At 37.8% G+C, this 16,596-nt stretch overlaps 1 protein-coding gene across 1 annotated transcript in view; it reads right to left on the bottom strand.

The window, feature by feature from the left end:
• The window catches only part of COL22A1 (collagen type XXII alpha 1 chain), a 627,027-nt gene that overhangs the window by 374,800 nt on the left and 235,631 nt on the right, over window positions 1-16,596 (bottom strand). The window contains exons 8-12 of the mRNA XM_072602989.1: window positions 14,768-14,848; window positions 13,077-13,190; window positions 9,092-9,127; window positions 1,672-1,734; window positions 681-719 (exon numbers count right to left, since the gene is read on the bottom strand). Coding sequence (XP_072459090.1) covers window positions 681-719; window positions 1,672-1,734; window positions 9,092-9,127; window positions 13,077-13,190; window positions 14,768-14,848 — 333 coding nt within the window. The remainder of the gene's footprint in view (window positions 1-680; window positions 720-1,671; window positions 1,735-9,091; window positions 9,128-13,076; window positions 13,191-14,767; window positions 14,849-16,596) is intronic.

Genomic DNA, 16,596 nt, shown 5'->3' with positions numbered 1-16,596 from the left:
TACATCCCTCTTTGAGCACAGAAATTATGTTATTTTTCTTTTTGGTACCTCTAGTGCTAATGGGTCTAAGAGCTCATGCTTAATCAATTTTTGTTTGTTATTGAATTGGAGTTATTTATCAAAAAGGCTCTTGCTTACTTAATAAATCTTCAAAGATTAGAGTTTCATTGTGGTTAATGCTCTGGAACTAGAGAACAATAAACTATTATTCTAGAGTCTTTTAAGTTTTATTTTCATTTCCTGATCTTGAGGCATTGCTTAATTAAGGATATGTTCAATTTGATTTGTCATGCAGTGTCAGTGGCCTCAAAAAGATTCATTTCGCTTGCTCTGTGTTCTGCATTCAATAACCCTGTCTCTTGGCATATACTAATGTGCAAAAGATGGGGTGACCAAGGGTTTAGGATATCTGAAAAGGGAACGGCTCCCTGACTTCAAGGCACAGTAAAATCATGCATATTGACTCTCTCTGACTTTCTTCCAGCTCTTGGAAAGTTTGAAAACTTTGAGGATCAGGGAGGAGAAAGAAGTACCAAGGATGGCACAACACTTGGAAAACAGTCTCTTTAAGAAGTCCCTACTAGAAAATGCTATTAGTGATGACTGACCCTGGCCAAAACAGTTCATTTACCATGTTTTTCACTCACTTTACAAGATCCCCAGTGCAATGGGAAGCATACCTTTTCACCTTTTTCTCCTTTGAAAAATGTTCCCTGACCCTAGGGAAGAAACAAGTCAGAAAATGGAGATGAGTTTAGCATATTACTGCACTCATAGCAAAATTACTCTTCATCCTAAAATATCTGAAAATTTTGAAATTATTGCACATATTCCCCGCCCTCTCAATTAATTATTATTCTACCATAAAGAATCATTAAGTTAATCTTTCTAGTAAACCCCATTATATTTGTCATGTTTATGTCAAACCTCTACATTCAAGAACCTACCAAGCCTTTCCAGCTTCATCTATCCCTTTTCCCTAATCTCAGTAAGGCCAGTTTCTTGACTATCTTCCACAAAACATTCCTGCCTTTGATGACACTCTTTCTGCCACTGCCCTCTTTTCTGCAATGGTCAGAATCTTACCAGTCCTGCAAGTCCCCTCTTGTCCATGAAGCCTTTCCTGACCATGCCAGCTCTACCATGAAGTCTCTCTCTTCTAACTTCCTCAAGCACTTACAGGTTGTAGCATATACTCTAGCATTCAGTGATAGGCTGTCTTGGATCATCTCTGATTGACAGTTCCTTAACAATAATACCTTAATAAGTATAATAATAATAATTATTATTTTAATTATATATGTGCTATTATCTATAGCAAAGCTATGCAGCTGACTGTACCTTGGCTTATACAGTATATGTATTTATGCATATCTTTTATCCTTAGACTGAATCTCAAGCTTCTTGCCCCTTAACCATTCAGCAAAGAGCTCACTGCCCTGCTTAAGAAGTATTGATGGATTGGATCTCACTGGAAAATTTGCCTTTCTTTCCATATTCCTTTCATATTGAATCACAAGGGTCAAGAGCCTTATTTATAAAGTCCCTTAAGCACAAAAGCAGTTTCATTTCTTTTTCAGCATCCCCAGCATCTAGCATAGTGACTAGAACATAGCAGCAGTTAACACATGCTTATCAGTTGATTGATTAACTGATGGATTGTTTACTTACCGAATCACCTTTCTCTCCTTTGGGCCCAGGGATTCCGCTCTGTCCTCGTGGTCCAATTTCTCCCTTAAAAATTTCAAAGAGAAAAACATCAGATTAGACAGAAAATAAGTGGGCATATTAAAGTTTTATTTTTTTAAAAATCCACCCTATGGCAGTAATAACATTTCCACCTTCTCTTCTTTCCTCCCTCTCTCCCTCCTTCCCTCCCATTCCCCTTTCCCATTCATATGCATAGCTATAGATATAGATAAATATGTATATATACATATTTTAAAATATTTCTTCACTTCTCCTTTCCTACTTACTCCCAACCACCTACCATTCAGAACTGTATTTCTCATTTTTGTTATCATAGGTATCTAGATTTCTAATTGCAAATTTTATGTTCAAGAAATGAAACAAAAACAAAATTATACACATATATACCAATTTAAGGAAGCCCAGTTACATTATTGAATTACAATGAACAAGTTTCGTTTTAAAGAAGAGTTGAGAAAATTCACCTCCCTCCTTTCATTGTACAGATGGGAAGACAAGTGAGAATCACTGCACTGACTGTAAGATGCAGTTAATGCATTGATTAGTTTTGCAGAAATATTTTTTCCCCTTTCCTTTTTAATATTTGTTACAAGGGTGAGAAAGAGGAATATATGCCAAAATTAACATGATAAAAAAAATAAGAGGTATCTTTTTAAAGAAGTAATTATATTGAAATATAATGGAAAATTATTTATGAAAATCATAATAATTGCTCACAATTCTGTGAAATTGGAAATATTATTCCCATTTTAAAAGAAAAGAAGATCAGACTGATGAAGTGATTTGGTCAAGATAAAACAGCTAGCTAAGTGCCAGAGCCAGGATTCAAACTGGTCGCAAAACACTAGGTCAAAGGACTATAAGATTTAGAGCTGTAAGGGAATTTAGAGATGAATTAAATTAATCTTAGAATTTTACAGATGATATAACTGAGGACTGATGACACTGCGGCAACTAGGTGGTACAGTGGATAGACTGCTAGACCTGGAGTCAGGAAAACCTGAGTTCAAATCTGGCCTCAGACACTAGCTGTGTGACCTTGGGCATGTAATCCCTGCTTACCTTACTTCCTTCAACTTTTAATTAGGAATAATAATAGCACCAACTCCCACGGTTATAGAGAAGGTCAAATGAGACAGTATCTGTAATGTGTTTAGCACAGTGCTGGAACACAGTAAGTGCTGTATAAATGGTTGTAGTGATGGCGGTGGTGGTGGTGGTGGTGATGATTACTCGTCACTGAGAGCCAGAGTTCCAACCCAAGTCTTCTGGTTCCAAACTCAATTCTCTTTCTACCATATGATGCAGGGGCCACAGTGCCCTTCCCATTACAACCCACTGCTCCTTAAATAATTAATGCACTGTAACTACTTGAAAACCCTACAATCCAGAAAAATCTCTTTCCCAGGTACCTATTTCTAGCCACATTAATTATCACAAAGGCATTTTTAGCATAGTAAACATTCACAGAGTCCTTCTGACTTCATCCTCCAAACACTGCTGTGAAGGAGGCAGAGCAGGATTGTGAAAGCATTTTTATTTACACACAGAGAAACTGCCAAGGAGCTGAAGTGATTTATTTAAATCACAGAGTTAGCTCAGGGGGCCCGGAACCCAGTTCCCCACAGCCTGATGGTCCGGAGTTTCCTCAGGACTAGTTAGATGCTGTCTGAGGTCATTTCCATCTCACAATCTGTCATTCTGAACCATTTGGTCCTATGATCCTGAACCAGAAGTAAAGTCAATCTATTTTTTTCTAGTGTTTTCCAGAGTTCATTTTGAATATTTGCAGAGATCAAAAAAACAAAGGGTAGATAGTTGGTAGGCAGTAATATATTACCAGTGATGATGTGTGCATCAGGAATGGTGTAAAAGACTCTGCCAAGGACATACATGAGTGGGAGAGGAGCAGGAGCTGGCCATGTAGCCAGAATGAAGCATAGTGGATGGACAGTCCAACACAACATTGGAATCAATGCATTATTAAAAACACACAAACAAAAACAGAGAGAGGCTCCCAGTACACTGGGTCAATCCTTTCCAGGGGACACATGGAAAGGAACTGCCGGGCTCTCCTTCATCTTCCACTACTGTATGCTTTTGGACTGGTTGCTCCTCATGCCTGTAATGTAATTCTACCTTACTGCTATCTTATGGAATTCCTTTCCTCCCTTCACACATAATTCAGGTACCATCTTTGAATGAAGCCTTTCTTGATCTCCTCCACTAACTTACATTTAATCACTATAATACATATATATATATGTGTGTGTGTATACATATATGCACTAGCATATATTTATACTTCTGCTTATATACATATATTTATAATTATCTACTCCATATCATATACATGTACACATACAGATAATACATGCATGCATGTGTGTATACATGCATACATATACATTCTCTCCTCAGTTAAAATACAGGGGGCAGCTCGGTGACATGGCAGACAGAGTATGGTGCTTGAAGTCAGGAAAACTCATCTTCCCGTGTTCAAATCTGATTTCAGATACTTACAAGCAGGGTGACCTTAAGCAAGTCACTTACCCCTATTTGCCTCAGTTTTCTCACCTGTAAAATGAGCTCAAAAAGGATATGGCAAATCACTCTAGTATCTTTGCAAACAAAACCCCAAATGGGGCTACAAAGAGTCAGAAATGACTCACCAACCACAACAATTAGAAGATAGCTCCTTGTAAGGAGAAATTGTTTCATTGTTTATACCTGTATGCCTATAACTAATCACTTCACCTGGCTCATAGTAATCATTTAATAAATACTCACTGATTTACTGACTGAGCTTTCTGACCATAGTTAAGAATTTTCCCTTACTATATTTTAGTTTTTTTGTCTTATAAAATGAAAGGGTTGGGCTCAGAGACCTCCAGTGACCTTTACAACTCCAAGATTCTATGGTTCCATTGCTGTGGTTCAATCATATAAATGTGGTTATTTATTTAGCTGTGTAAATATCATCAAAATCATCACCATGAACCATCAAAAAACCCCATCAGTTGGGTTGGCCACACTTTGGACTGTTAATAGGACCACAGACTGTACGTCTGTGGTGCCAACAGACAAGCTGGAATGATACTCTTTAGCCCAGTGACTAAACCCACATTTGCCTTCTATTTCTACCATGATTTTAAATTATCTTCCCCTTGATGCTTTTTGGGGTTTCAGCCCCTCTTTATCTTTTTTCCTGCTAGCCCACAGAAATCTTGTGACCATTACATAAACAGCCACTGTTTCATGCAACCACTTTCTATTTATAAGCCCATCATACCCCCAGATGTCTCTTCCTGGCAGCCAAGAAGCTGTAAGGTCACATCCCAGAGAACACTCTGAGAAGGAGAGATGTCTCCTCTCCTTTTCTTAGAATCAGTATGATCCAATAACCTTGCTTTTGCTGCACCCCATCAGAGTAGAGACAATTCTGCACAAGGCCAATACAAGTGACATTCAGTCAAATGAGTTTTACAGCTCTCAGAGATGGTGAACACTTCTTTGCACTTGAAGACAAGTCCGTGTGTATGTGCACCTGTGTGTGCATGCATGTGTGTATGTGTGTATGTGACAGAAGGAAGAGAAATTGACAAGAAGTAGAGGAGAAAAGGAGAGAAGTAAGGATGAACAGGGGAGGGATTGTGGGGTAAAAGAGAAGGGTGAGAATAGGAAAAAGGTATAAGGAAGGAAAAGCAGAAAGAATGAGATGGAAATACAGAGGCAAAGAGACAGAGAAAGAGAATGGTAGGATGTTAGAGAGAAAAGGAAGGGGTACAGGGCAGGGCAAAGAAAGAGTGAAGAGAGAAAGGTAAAAGAAAAGAAGGGGGAAATAAAGTAGGGGAAAGGAAAAGGAAGAGGGGAGAATAAAGTAGCATAAGTGAGAGGAGGAGGAGTAGATAGGAAGAAGGAAACAAAGAAAGAAAGAAACATTTATTAAATGCCTAATATGTGCCAGGTACTATGCTAATAACTTCATAATTGGTATCTCACTTGATCATCACAATAACCCTGGGAGATAGATGCTGTTATTATCCCCATTTTACAGATAAGGAAACTGAGGCAGGCAGAGGTTAAATGACTTCTCTAGGATCACCCAGACAGTAAAAGTCTGAGGCCTGATTTGAGGACTTCTGAAGTCAGGTTTTCCTGACTCCAGGCCCAGAGCTCCATCCACGGTGTCATCAGCTATCTAGAAGTAGAAAGAGAAGGCTAAAGAAAGAGAAGCATGGAGAGAGTAGGGGAAGACAGAGACAAACAGAAATGAAACATGAAGCTTGCTGCTTTTTAGGGGTCCCATCAAAACAGAGTATTTCAAACACATCCAAATCCTCACACCTTGTGGCCTTTATCTCATTATTCCTGAAATTTTAGGTGTTGTAGAAGAAGAACTGAATTTTTCGTCAGGAGTCTTGGGGTTCTTGTCCTGGCTCTAACATTAATCATCTGTATGGCCTTCAACAGATTACTGCACCTCTGTGAGCATCAGTTTTCTCATCCATAAAATGAAAAGATAAAAAAAAAAATCCTTCTTCCTCCACAATAACCTCATAATTAGCATGAGTAATCTTTTCACATACAGCCTCAGTTTTGTCACTGGTAAAATTAACAAAGTAATAACCATAAACTTCCTCCTTCATAATAACCTCACGATTATGAGGGGAGCCACCTTTTCACATGCAATTATTTGGTCCTTGCAATAATCTATTGAAAGGGGAACAGAATTTTTTTTTTGCCCATTTTGCAGATGAGAAACCTGAGGCCTGATAGGTAAAATAAGCTGCTCAAAGTCACACAAGTAATAAATGTTAGCCTGAGGATATTAACCTCAGAAGGTTTTTGTTGAGAACCAAGTAAAATAATGCATGTTAAAAGATTCTAAGTAGTGTAGCACTATAAATGTTAGGAATAATGTGTTATTATTATTGTTATGGAATATGATTACAATAGCAGGGAATTCCCAGTGGGGTCCTTCTTCAATGATTAATGTCCAGCTGTACAGTAGTTACAACCTGTACCTATTCTGTGACTTAAGACTTTTAGGGCTGCATGTGAAATTGGGAGTCATTGGCCAGGGTCACAAAGCCAGAGTGTCAGAGGTGCATCTTGAACCTAAATCTTTCTGACCCCAAGGCCAGATCTTTATCTGCTTCTTAGACAACTCTCATTACTATCATAATATCATATTACATTATTGCTATCCTATCATTGTTTAAAAAAGTTAGGAAACCTGATTTTTAAGTAAGTATATTAGGATGAGGCTGTAAAGGATGGATAAAAGAGGAGAGAGGAAAGCCACGGAAGAGGTATGACACAGTAATAAGGCTGGTAGGTGGTACAATGGATAGACCACCAGGCCTGGAGTCAGAAAGACCTGAACTAAAATTTGGCTTCATATACTTTTAACTATGTGATCCTGGACAAGTCACTTAACTCTATTTGTCTCAGTTTCTTCATTTTTAAATGACTTGAAGAAGGAAATGGCAAACTCCAGTATCTTTGCCAAGAAAAGCCCAAATGGGATCACAAAGAGTCAAATAAGACTGAAATGACTGAACAGAAACAAATCGGATGGTGGAAAATGTTCTGGACACCTGGGTCCGAGTCTTGGCTATGTCACTAATAAACCCTATGACCTTCAGCAAATTGCTTCTCCACTCTAGTTTTCAGATTCTTCCTCTGTATAATGAGGAGGTCTGACTAGATGATCTCTATGAACACGAGGGAGTGAATTCACATCAAAGTTGTCTGTCAATTCTAATAGTCTATGAATCCAAATCTGTGTGTGTGTGTGTGTGTGTGTGTGTGTGAATAATGAAGGTTGTTGGACTATATATGTGACTATAGATTCAATCAGGAGAGGATCAAATGCCCCTTGCTGCATAGAAATGACTTATTCTTGAGACTTGCCTCTAAAAGGAATGTCACTAAATTTAATGATGTTTGATATATTCTAGGAACATTCATTGTTGAAAACAACTCTCTAGGCTCAACTATATGACCACTTGATCCCCTCAGATACTATTTAAAATCTCCAAAAGACTATGAGCATGAAGCATACAGGGATTTTGGTACTGTCAGGAAAGGCATGATGACGATGATCCACAATGAATCAGAATATGGCATAGTTCACACTAGTCTAAAAAGCATTGATCAAGAAGCTACCATGTGCAAGGGAGGTGTTGCATTAGGCAACAAGGACATAAAGGAAACACGATAAACAGACTTTATTATCAAGGACTTTACCTCCTAACCTGATAAGGGTAGGATAGTATACAATTTATAAACAGATAATAGTCATGACATGACTATTACATGGCAGTTTGAGGAGGAAGAAGAAAAGCCCTAATAACTACAGGGACCAGAAAAGGCTTGCCTTAAGGATACTATGTAAGTTTATTCTTGAAGAAAGTTCAGGATTTTAAGAGGTGAGTGTGAGGAAGGATGCCATTTAAAACATGAGGTATAGCCTGAACAAAAAAAATGGAGATGAGAGATAGCAATATAAATTTGGGGAAAAAACAAGTAATCTGGTTTGGTTTGAGAACAGACTGAGAGAAGGAAGAGGGTAGCATAATGTAAAATAAGTCTAGAGAGGTAGGCTGGAGGAAAACTGCTAATACTAAGCAGAATTTTGTTCTAAATTCAATAGGGAGGCACTGGGGAAAGATGTGGGGAGAGCATATAATTATGTTGTTGTACTTGTTGTGTTTGTCCCTCATTTCTGAAGAAGCCCATGACATCAGAGAAATGATGACATGACTTGCACTTGACTTTGTATTGAGTGAGGGAGGGCTGGGCACGTCACCAGCCTCACTTTCTCCTCCTGAGCCATCTATATCTAGATATTCATCAGGATGACTGGAGACAGCCCAGGATGCAATGGGAGACCCTGACCTTTTAGGCTAAGGCCTTTTCAGATAGTCACCTAAAGTGAGGCAATGCCCATTCACTGAATGGGCTTCAGATATTTGCTAACTATGTGACCCTGGGCAAGTCTTCTAACCTCTTTGCCACAATTTCCTCAACACTGACATGAAGATAATAACAGCACCTACCTCCTAGAGTTATTATGAAGACCAAATGAGATACTACTTGTAAGCTACTTCTTTCAGTGGAGACTTAGAAGCACCTACATTCAATAATTTATACTCAATTACAAAAATCAATCATTTTACCCAATGCAAAACAATCTGACCCATATTAAACATGAAGGAACTGTAAGGATAACAACTTGACCTAAGACCATTTCTTTCTGAATTCAACTGAACAGCAAGCGGGAAGAACAAAGATAATAACTACTCACATGGATATAAGTTTTCTGTTTTACTTCTCAAGTATCTAAAAAAGAACAGATTTCATGGATACTGACCTTGAGACCTCGTGGTCCCTCGATGCCCCTCTCACCCTATGGGAACAAAGACAAAGGCATAGTTAAGTTTTAATTACACATTATGCCCTTTCACTCAATGCTAGCTTCTCTACTGTCCAATACACAATTAAACCCAAATGGAAGTAAACCTATACAGTACTGAGAGTTGGTGGTGTTAGCTGGATACTGCCCAGATGGTAAAACCCACTGGCTGCAATTTCAAGGTTATATCTGATCAGTACTATGTTAATTACACATGTAAATATCTTCCCTCCCCCATTTTAGCATGACAAAGACCTACTGTCTAACATTCAATCACACCTAGCATCTTACACATAGGAAGAGTTCAATGAGTGAGTGCTGAAGATAGATACTAAACACATAACATGTAGGTTTTGTAGCATTTTTCTTAACTGAATTGTCATACAATTGATTCCAAATGGATAAACATTTTTTTGCATATGGACAAATTGCTAAGTCTTAGAAGAGATAATTTTTTTTTGAAAATTGCTTAAGGGACAAAAATGAATATCATAGAAGAGACAGTGAAATGAGGGAAACCAAGAGAGATATGGAAATGATCTCAAGTTCTTGATTAAATTCTAATACAGAACTCCCCCAAAGTGCTGACAGGTGGTCTGGTGTCTCTCCCAATGTTGAGCTGAATTTGGTAGGTCTTAGATGATCATCAGGCACTAATGAAACTAATGTTGCTTTCTATATGCTAATTTCAGTCATTTTCTTAAAGTCCAAGATGACTGACCACGTGACCCTTTTGCATTTGTATTTACATTGACAGGTAGGTGACACAGTGGAGAGAGGGTCATTCAAATTCTGCCTCAAACACAAGCTATGTGACCAAGTGTGGACAAGTTATTTTACCTCTGTTTGCCTCAATTGTCTCAACTGTGTAATGGGGATCATACTAGAACCTACTTCTACTTCATAGGGTTAATGTGAAGGTCAAATGTGATTATATACATATGTATATTATACATATATATATATATAATTTTGCAGTACTATATAGATGTCAACTGGTTTTACTATTGTTAACACATTCATGCACTATCATAAGAAGGCATGCCCACCTCAGAGGGCTCTGTTTAACTGATCTTAGGAAACCTGAGACCTCAGCTGGAAATCTAGAAATCTGTCTTATCCCTTAGTAGTTAAAAGAAGCAGTATAAACATAGTGGATAATATGGAAGACTTAGAGAATCAAGAGTTCTGGGTTCAGATCCTTGCTATGCAATGCTTACTGTATAATGAGGGGCAGGGAGGCTTTATCTTAGAGCGTCAGCTTCCTGATCTGCAAAATGGTAACTATAATACCTAATTCAGAGTTACTATGAAGAAAATGTTTTGTAAACCGTAAATTACTATACTAAATGTAAATTGTTATTATTATGGGGGTGATTGTGAAAACACGGGCACACACATAATTATTGACAGGAATAAGAACAGTTCTTGCACATTTACCTGGAAAGGGACAGTAATTTTTCTTTCTTTTATACCCTCCAGCCCCTATGGGGCTATATCTGGCACTATGCACATAATAGGCATTTAATTAAGACTTGTTGATCGTTTGATAGGCCTAGATAAGCTTATCTACCTAGAGAAGGTAAGAAAAAGGATATATTTTTATCAGACATACCCTTAGAATTCCTTACTGTGCTTATTAGCCTTCTAAAATCCACTGAAGTCATATAAGCCAGTGCAAGGGAGAGCACTGAGAGTGAACTCTCAAAAAAATTGCTTTTTGCTGACTTCATAGGTTTTAAATGTGCTGCCTGCTTGTGTGTGGTGATGGGTGCTGAGCAAAATTGCTTGGCAGCTAGATATCTATTATTTTGGTTTCTTAATTTAAAGCAGAAAATATGGGGGAATTCATATCAGATGGTCTTTGTGATTCTATCGACTCACAAAAACTAGAAAAAAAATGACTGGTTCATCTATAAACCTCAAAGCCTGAGTGTTTTCCCTGGACTGGACAAGTTAAGTGATGTTCAACACGGTAGTACTAACTGTAACCGCTGTTTATATTATCAACCCAAACACCAACCCTGAAGATGCGCCATCATCTAAATCTGGTGTTTTTATTATTATGAATGGAAACAATTCCTGTAACTGAAGCCCTCTGAGGTATATTATCAGCTTCACCAGCAGCAGCATTATCCCATTTTCCAACATTTATATAACACTTGCTAAGTGCCAAATTTCATGCTAAACTTTAAAACGTCTCATTTAATCCTCACAATAACTCTGTAAGGTAAGTACTATTATTATCCCCATTTTTCAGATGAATAAACTGAGGAAAACAGAGATTAAATAAATGTCCAGGATCACATAGATAGTGTCTGAAGTTGGATATGAACTCAGGTTTTCCTGACTCCAGCCCTACTATTCTAACTATTGTCCCACTTAGCTAAGCCTTCCCCACAACGGTCCTGTGAGATGTGTAGTTCTAACATTTCTCTTCTAATTTAAAAGAGAAGACAGTGGAAGGTGAATTGAATTGACCACAGTCAAAGAGCTATCTTTAGAGTCAGTACTTCTGTCTCCCAAAATTAACTCTGCTGGATACTGACTTTCAACTATGCTCCTCTCTTATCTGAAACAGTCATAAAATTAGGCAATTATCTTGGCAACAATTTTTTATTTATTATATATACAACATATAGATATTGCATATATAATATAAATATTATATACAGTGTATACATATACACTGTCTATAAACACTACATATAATATATGAATATACATATAATATAAATACATTTACTAAGTGCCTACTACATTGCAGGGACTGTGCTAAGGACTATGAAGGAACTATAGTGGCAATGAGGCAAGGAAAGATGGTGTTGATTTGGGGTAGGGTAAAGTAGAGTAGATAAAGAGAAAGGATAATGAGGAAGCAGGTCTTATGAAAGCCAATTGCATTTAGTGAAACCCTTCAGGTTAGCGTTCTCCAAATGCTGATATAAGTAGTTCAGAAAAGGACATCTCTTAAGTCTCATTTCAGCTCTACCCTTCTAAAAGAGCCTAATCTACTCATGCTGACCCTCGGCATCCTTAGACAAATTTCTCCTACCCTTATATTTCATTCTCCTCTACGAAATGAATTCATGATATATAAAGTGGCTAGTAAACACTTCTCTATCACGTCACTGCTGATCTATTTGTTGCAGAGAGATTCCTGTTCCAATATGACTTTGGTGAAGAAACTGCTGAGAACTACCCACAAGGAAAAGCATTCTATTTAGTGCTTTTTAGAATAGCTCATTTGACTGTTAAATTAGAAATAGGAGATATATAATAATTAACTTAGATAATTATAAACAAAGTTTAGCTGCTTGTTATGTCCAAATAAGGGAAAGAGAGGAAAGATAAGAGATAACCATGTGACCACATTAAAATCATAATTCATTTCATAGTTTTTATTTTTATATTCAAACAAATTATTTTTTTCCTTTTAACTGAGTTGTATACTGGTGGAAATATCCTACAGTAATGAGCCCCAAAAAATCAGTGGGGAGAAAAACACCTTTAGAGAATTAAAGGTATAGATTTAATCACAAAGTCAGCAGTTTCCCTACTTATAACAGGCTAGGAATCCATTACAATGATCTGCAGATGTACATTAGATTGCTAACGGTGAGATGTGTAGTTCTTCTAATTAATTAATTGCTAGTTCTTTGAAAGCAGGAGTCATGATGGTGTCATCCTATTCCCCAGTACCCATTATATGACCTTGGATGTATATACTTGTATGTACAGATAACAAATATCTGATGTTACCAATTTAAAAAAGGAAGTAGAAGGATGACCCCATAATGACCATGTACTGGGCTATATTCTCTGACCTAAAAGAATGCAAATGATAAGTAAATTTCTTTTGAGAGCTGAAACTATTCTAGTGGAAAACATCACCAACAGTGACTCTTGCTTTAGGAAGAAGGAGAAGAAGTCATAAGAGCACCTTTTCCCCAGCAGGACAAGAACAATTGATGGTCCTCAGAAAGCCGATCTGCTCGCTGCCAATGGTGGGTTGTGTTTCTGGTAGAGGGGCTTCTGTGATGACAGTCACCTGGCACTGAAGAAGGAAAAGCAGAGAGATGTTAAGGGACTTGCAAAGTCATATATCTGTGTATCTGTGTGTGTGTGTGTGTGGTAGAGGTTCAAAAACAAGGTTATAGTTTGGACTAAAAACCAGATTTCTTAATTCTATATCATGCAGTTTCTCCAGAAGTCTAGTTAGTGGGAGGGGTAACCCATAAAGAGCTACAACATATTACGTGCCTAAACTGAGAGGACACATAGTACCATGAAATCTCACAGGAGAGAAATTTGTTCTTTTTTGGATATAGATACTTGGAAAGGCAAAGATTTTAAGCTCTTTCTTTTGTCATAGAAAAACAGAAGCAATTAAAGGAAAATAAAATGAATGCCCCTCCATTGGGGAAATAAATAAAAAATTGTGGCAAATTTGCATAGCAACATGATATTGCATTATAAGAAATTGATATAAGGAATTCTTAGAAACGAGGGAAGAGTCATGGACCATAAGTGAAAAAAAATTACAAGAAAAACATACAGAAACTATAATAACAAAAACAACAGCAGCTAAACTCAGATTAAATGCTACGATAAATCCTTATCTGGGAGAGCAAACGATGAAACACTCATTCCCGCTCTCAACAGAGAGGTGGGAGATTACTGGAGAAGAATGTTCCACAAGCTGTCAGAGACGGGGAAATTTGGGTTCATTGTTTTTCTCTCCTACAAGGAAGGTGAGGGCACATCAGAAAATAACTGTACTATGGAAAAGGCAAAGTTACAACTCTTTTCTTCCATATTTATGCTCTTGAAAGGCAGGGACTGAATCTTCTCTTCTCTCACAGTGTTAGGACCCCAACAAAGGCTTGATATAGGCTGGCATTGAGTAGAAGTTTCATTCCTAAAAAAAGATTGCTTTGACAGGCAAAAGTATACCAGGAGGAACTAAAAAATAACACTGATTATAGACTACACTAAGAATTAGTATACACAATATATAAGGAAAGAAGTACAGCCTGATTTGGACCAAAAAACATTGGTTAACTCTTGTCTTTGTGGAAATGGGGGTTGATAACACAAGTGAAACTTGGGTGCCAAACATGGCTCTTCGATTCTGCCTATGTGACCTTGGGCAAATTAATTGTGAACAGGTATAATGGTAATATAGTGGAAAGAGCATGAGATTTGGAATTAAGAGATATTGGGTTGAATCAGTTTAGTCATAAACTTTGTGACCTTGGGCAAATCGTCTCATCTCTCAGTTTCCTCTTACGTAAAATGGAGATGAAGAGTTCCCTATTGTTTGCCTCATAGAGTTGTTATTGTAAGGAAATGCAAACCATCTAAGCACATAATGTGATATCATCTTAGCTCTACTTCTAGAATAGAAGGAAGCTTTGTGAAGACAAGGACACTGTATCAATCATCTTTTTATTCACCACAATACCTAGAAAAAGACATGCATACAGCAAGTACTTAAAATAATAACTGAATGAAAAAATGAGTAAATGAATGTATTGCCCTAATGGTCAGGGAGGAACTATCCCTGTTTGACTGAAATTTCTCCAGCTTTCATTTAAAGTCATATCTTGTTTTGTGGACATTATATCTTACCGGTCCTGAAGGGATGTCACAGCAGGTTTCCAATTCAGCATGTCGAGAGTCACAATAAATCACTATGCGCTGCAGATCAAACTGAAAAGGAAGAAGAGATGATCAGTCCCAGACAGGTTGAAATACAAATGCATCCATCATCTCTGAGTGCCATTTTTCAGGTTCCCTCTTTCAGAAAGCCTTCCCTGGCTCTGGACCCACAATTATCTCTCTCCTCCTCTGAAGCCCATACTACCTGTACAATATAATAATATATAATTTAATATATAATATGTGATGGTGCAGCTACATTGCACATGGATAGAGTGCTGGGTCTGAAACCAGGAAGACTCATCTTCCTAAGTTTAAATCTGGCCACAGACATTTACTAACTGTGTGACCCTGGGCAAGTCTCAACTCTATGTGCTTCAGTTTCCTCATCTGTAAAATGGGCTGGAGAAGGAAATGGCAAACCACTTCAGGATCTTTGCCAAGAGAACCCCAAAAGGGGGTCACAAAGAGTGGGACATGACCTAAAAACCACTAGACAGTAACAACAAAAATAATATTTGACAACATGATTTTATATACTATTTTGCATAACTTGCCAAAGAAAATGCTCACACAAGAAGGTGGTTTCGTCTTCTCCCTCTATCTAGATTTTAAGTTTTTCAACAGGAGGAGTCATGGTCTATAAAAAGGAGATGTATGTGCTATAGTGAGAAAAGCACTGGATTAGAGTGGAGTGTGTTGCATGAAACAAACATTGACTCTGGATTCCAAGAGCCTAGATTCAATTCCCATCTCTTCATGGTTGCTCTTGGGTGACTCATTTTTCACCACTCTGTGCCTCAGTTTTCTAATTTGTAATATGACCAGGTTGGACTAGAAGGACTCTGAGGTCTCTTCCAACTCCACATCGATGATCCCATGATATAGACTTGATTCCCTACTTTGACAATGAATATGCTTGACACATTGTGCAAGTCTTTTTAGCCACCCAAGCTGCTTCTTCTGTAAAACGGGGATTGTACAGGTACATGTATTCCTGTTCCTGCAGGGTTGTTGAGAGGAAATACTTCCATACACCATGGAAAGAATGCTAATAATAGCAAATCACCTTTTTCTAGAGCTGTGACAGACACTGTTATCTAGTGCACATAGAACCAAACTCAGATTTAACCACACCTGAGTTCAAATCCCATCTCTGACATGTACTAACAGTATATCTCTGGTTGGCTATGTGGTCAGTTTCCAAGAAATATCTCAAACACATCACACTGCAAAGTAGTTGCTGATGTGTACCTGTAGAAGGGATTTCCTCACAAGGAGTTCCCTGCACCAGTAAAATCACAGGATCAGAAAACAAAGCAAAAACAGCCCTTTAATATTTACCAAACCATTTTCATCACAGTTCTGCCAAAGAGACAATATGGAAGAAAGGGTATTGACCTTGAATCAAGGGAAGACTTGATTCCAATCACAGCTCTGATATTTCTGTATAACCTTGAGCAAATGGCAATCTCCTTGTTTTTCAGTTTCTTTATCTATAAAATGGGAATATTAACATTTATACAGCCTACCTAAAATGTGTACTGCCTATCTTATAGGGTTATTGTCAGGAAGTCGCTTTGTAAGCCCTATAGCACTTATACATGAGTCATTACTTTATTGCTCCACCTCCTGAAGTAGCCCACGCCATTTTTGGATAGCTTTAATTGTTAGGAAGTTTTTCCTTAAACTTATCTCTTCAACCCTGACTCATTTGTCCTAGCTCTGCCCTACTTCTGGGCCTAAGCAGAACAAGTCTATTTCTTGCTCCATATGAAAGTTCTGCAAATACTAGGAGA

Source organism: Notamacropus eugenii, chromosome 4 (assembly GCF_028372415.1).
Source record: "Notamacropus eugenii isolate mMacEug1 chromosome 4, mMacEug1.pri_v2, whole genome shotgun sequence".
Lineage (NCBI taxonomy): Eukaryota > Metazoa > Chordata > Mammalia > Diprotodontia > Macropodidae > Notamacropus > Notamacropus eugenii.
The sequence above is the reverse complement of the archived record's forward strand: the minus strand, read 5'-3'. Positions and strand labels throughout refer to the sequence as shown.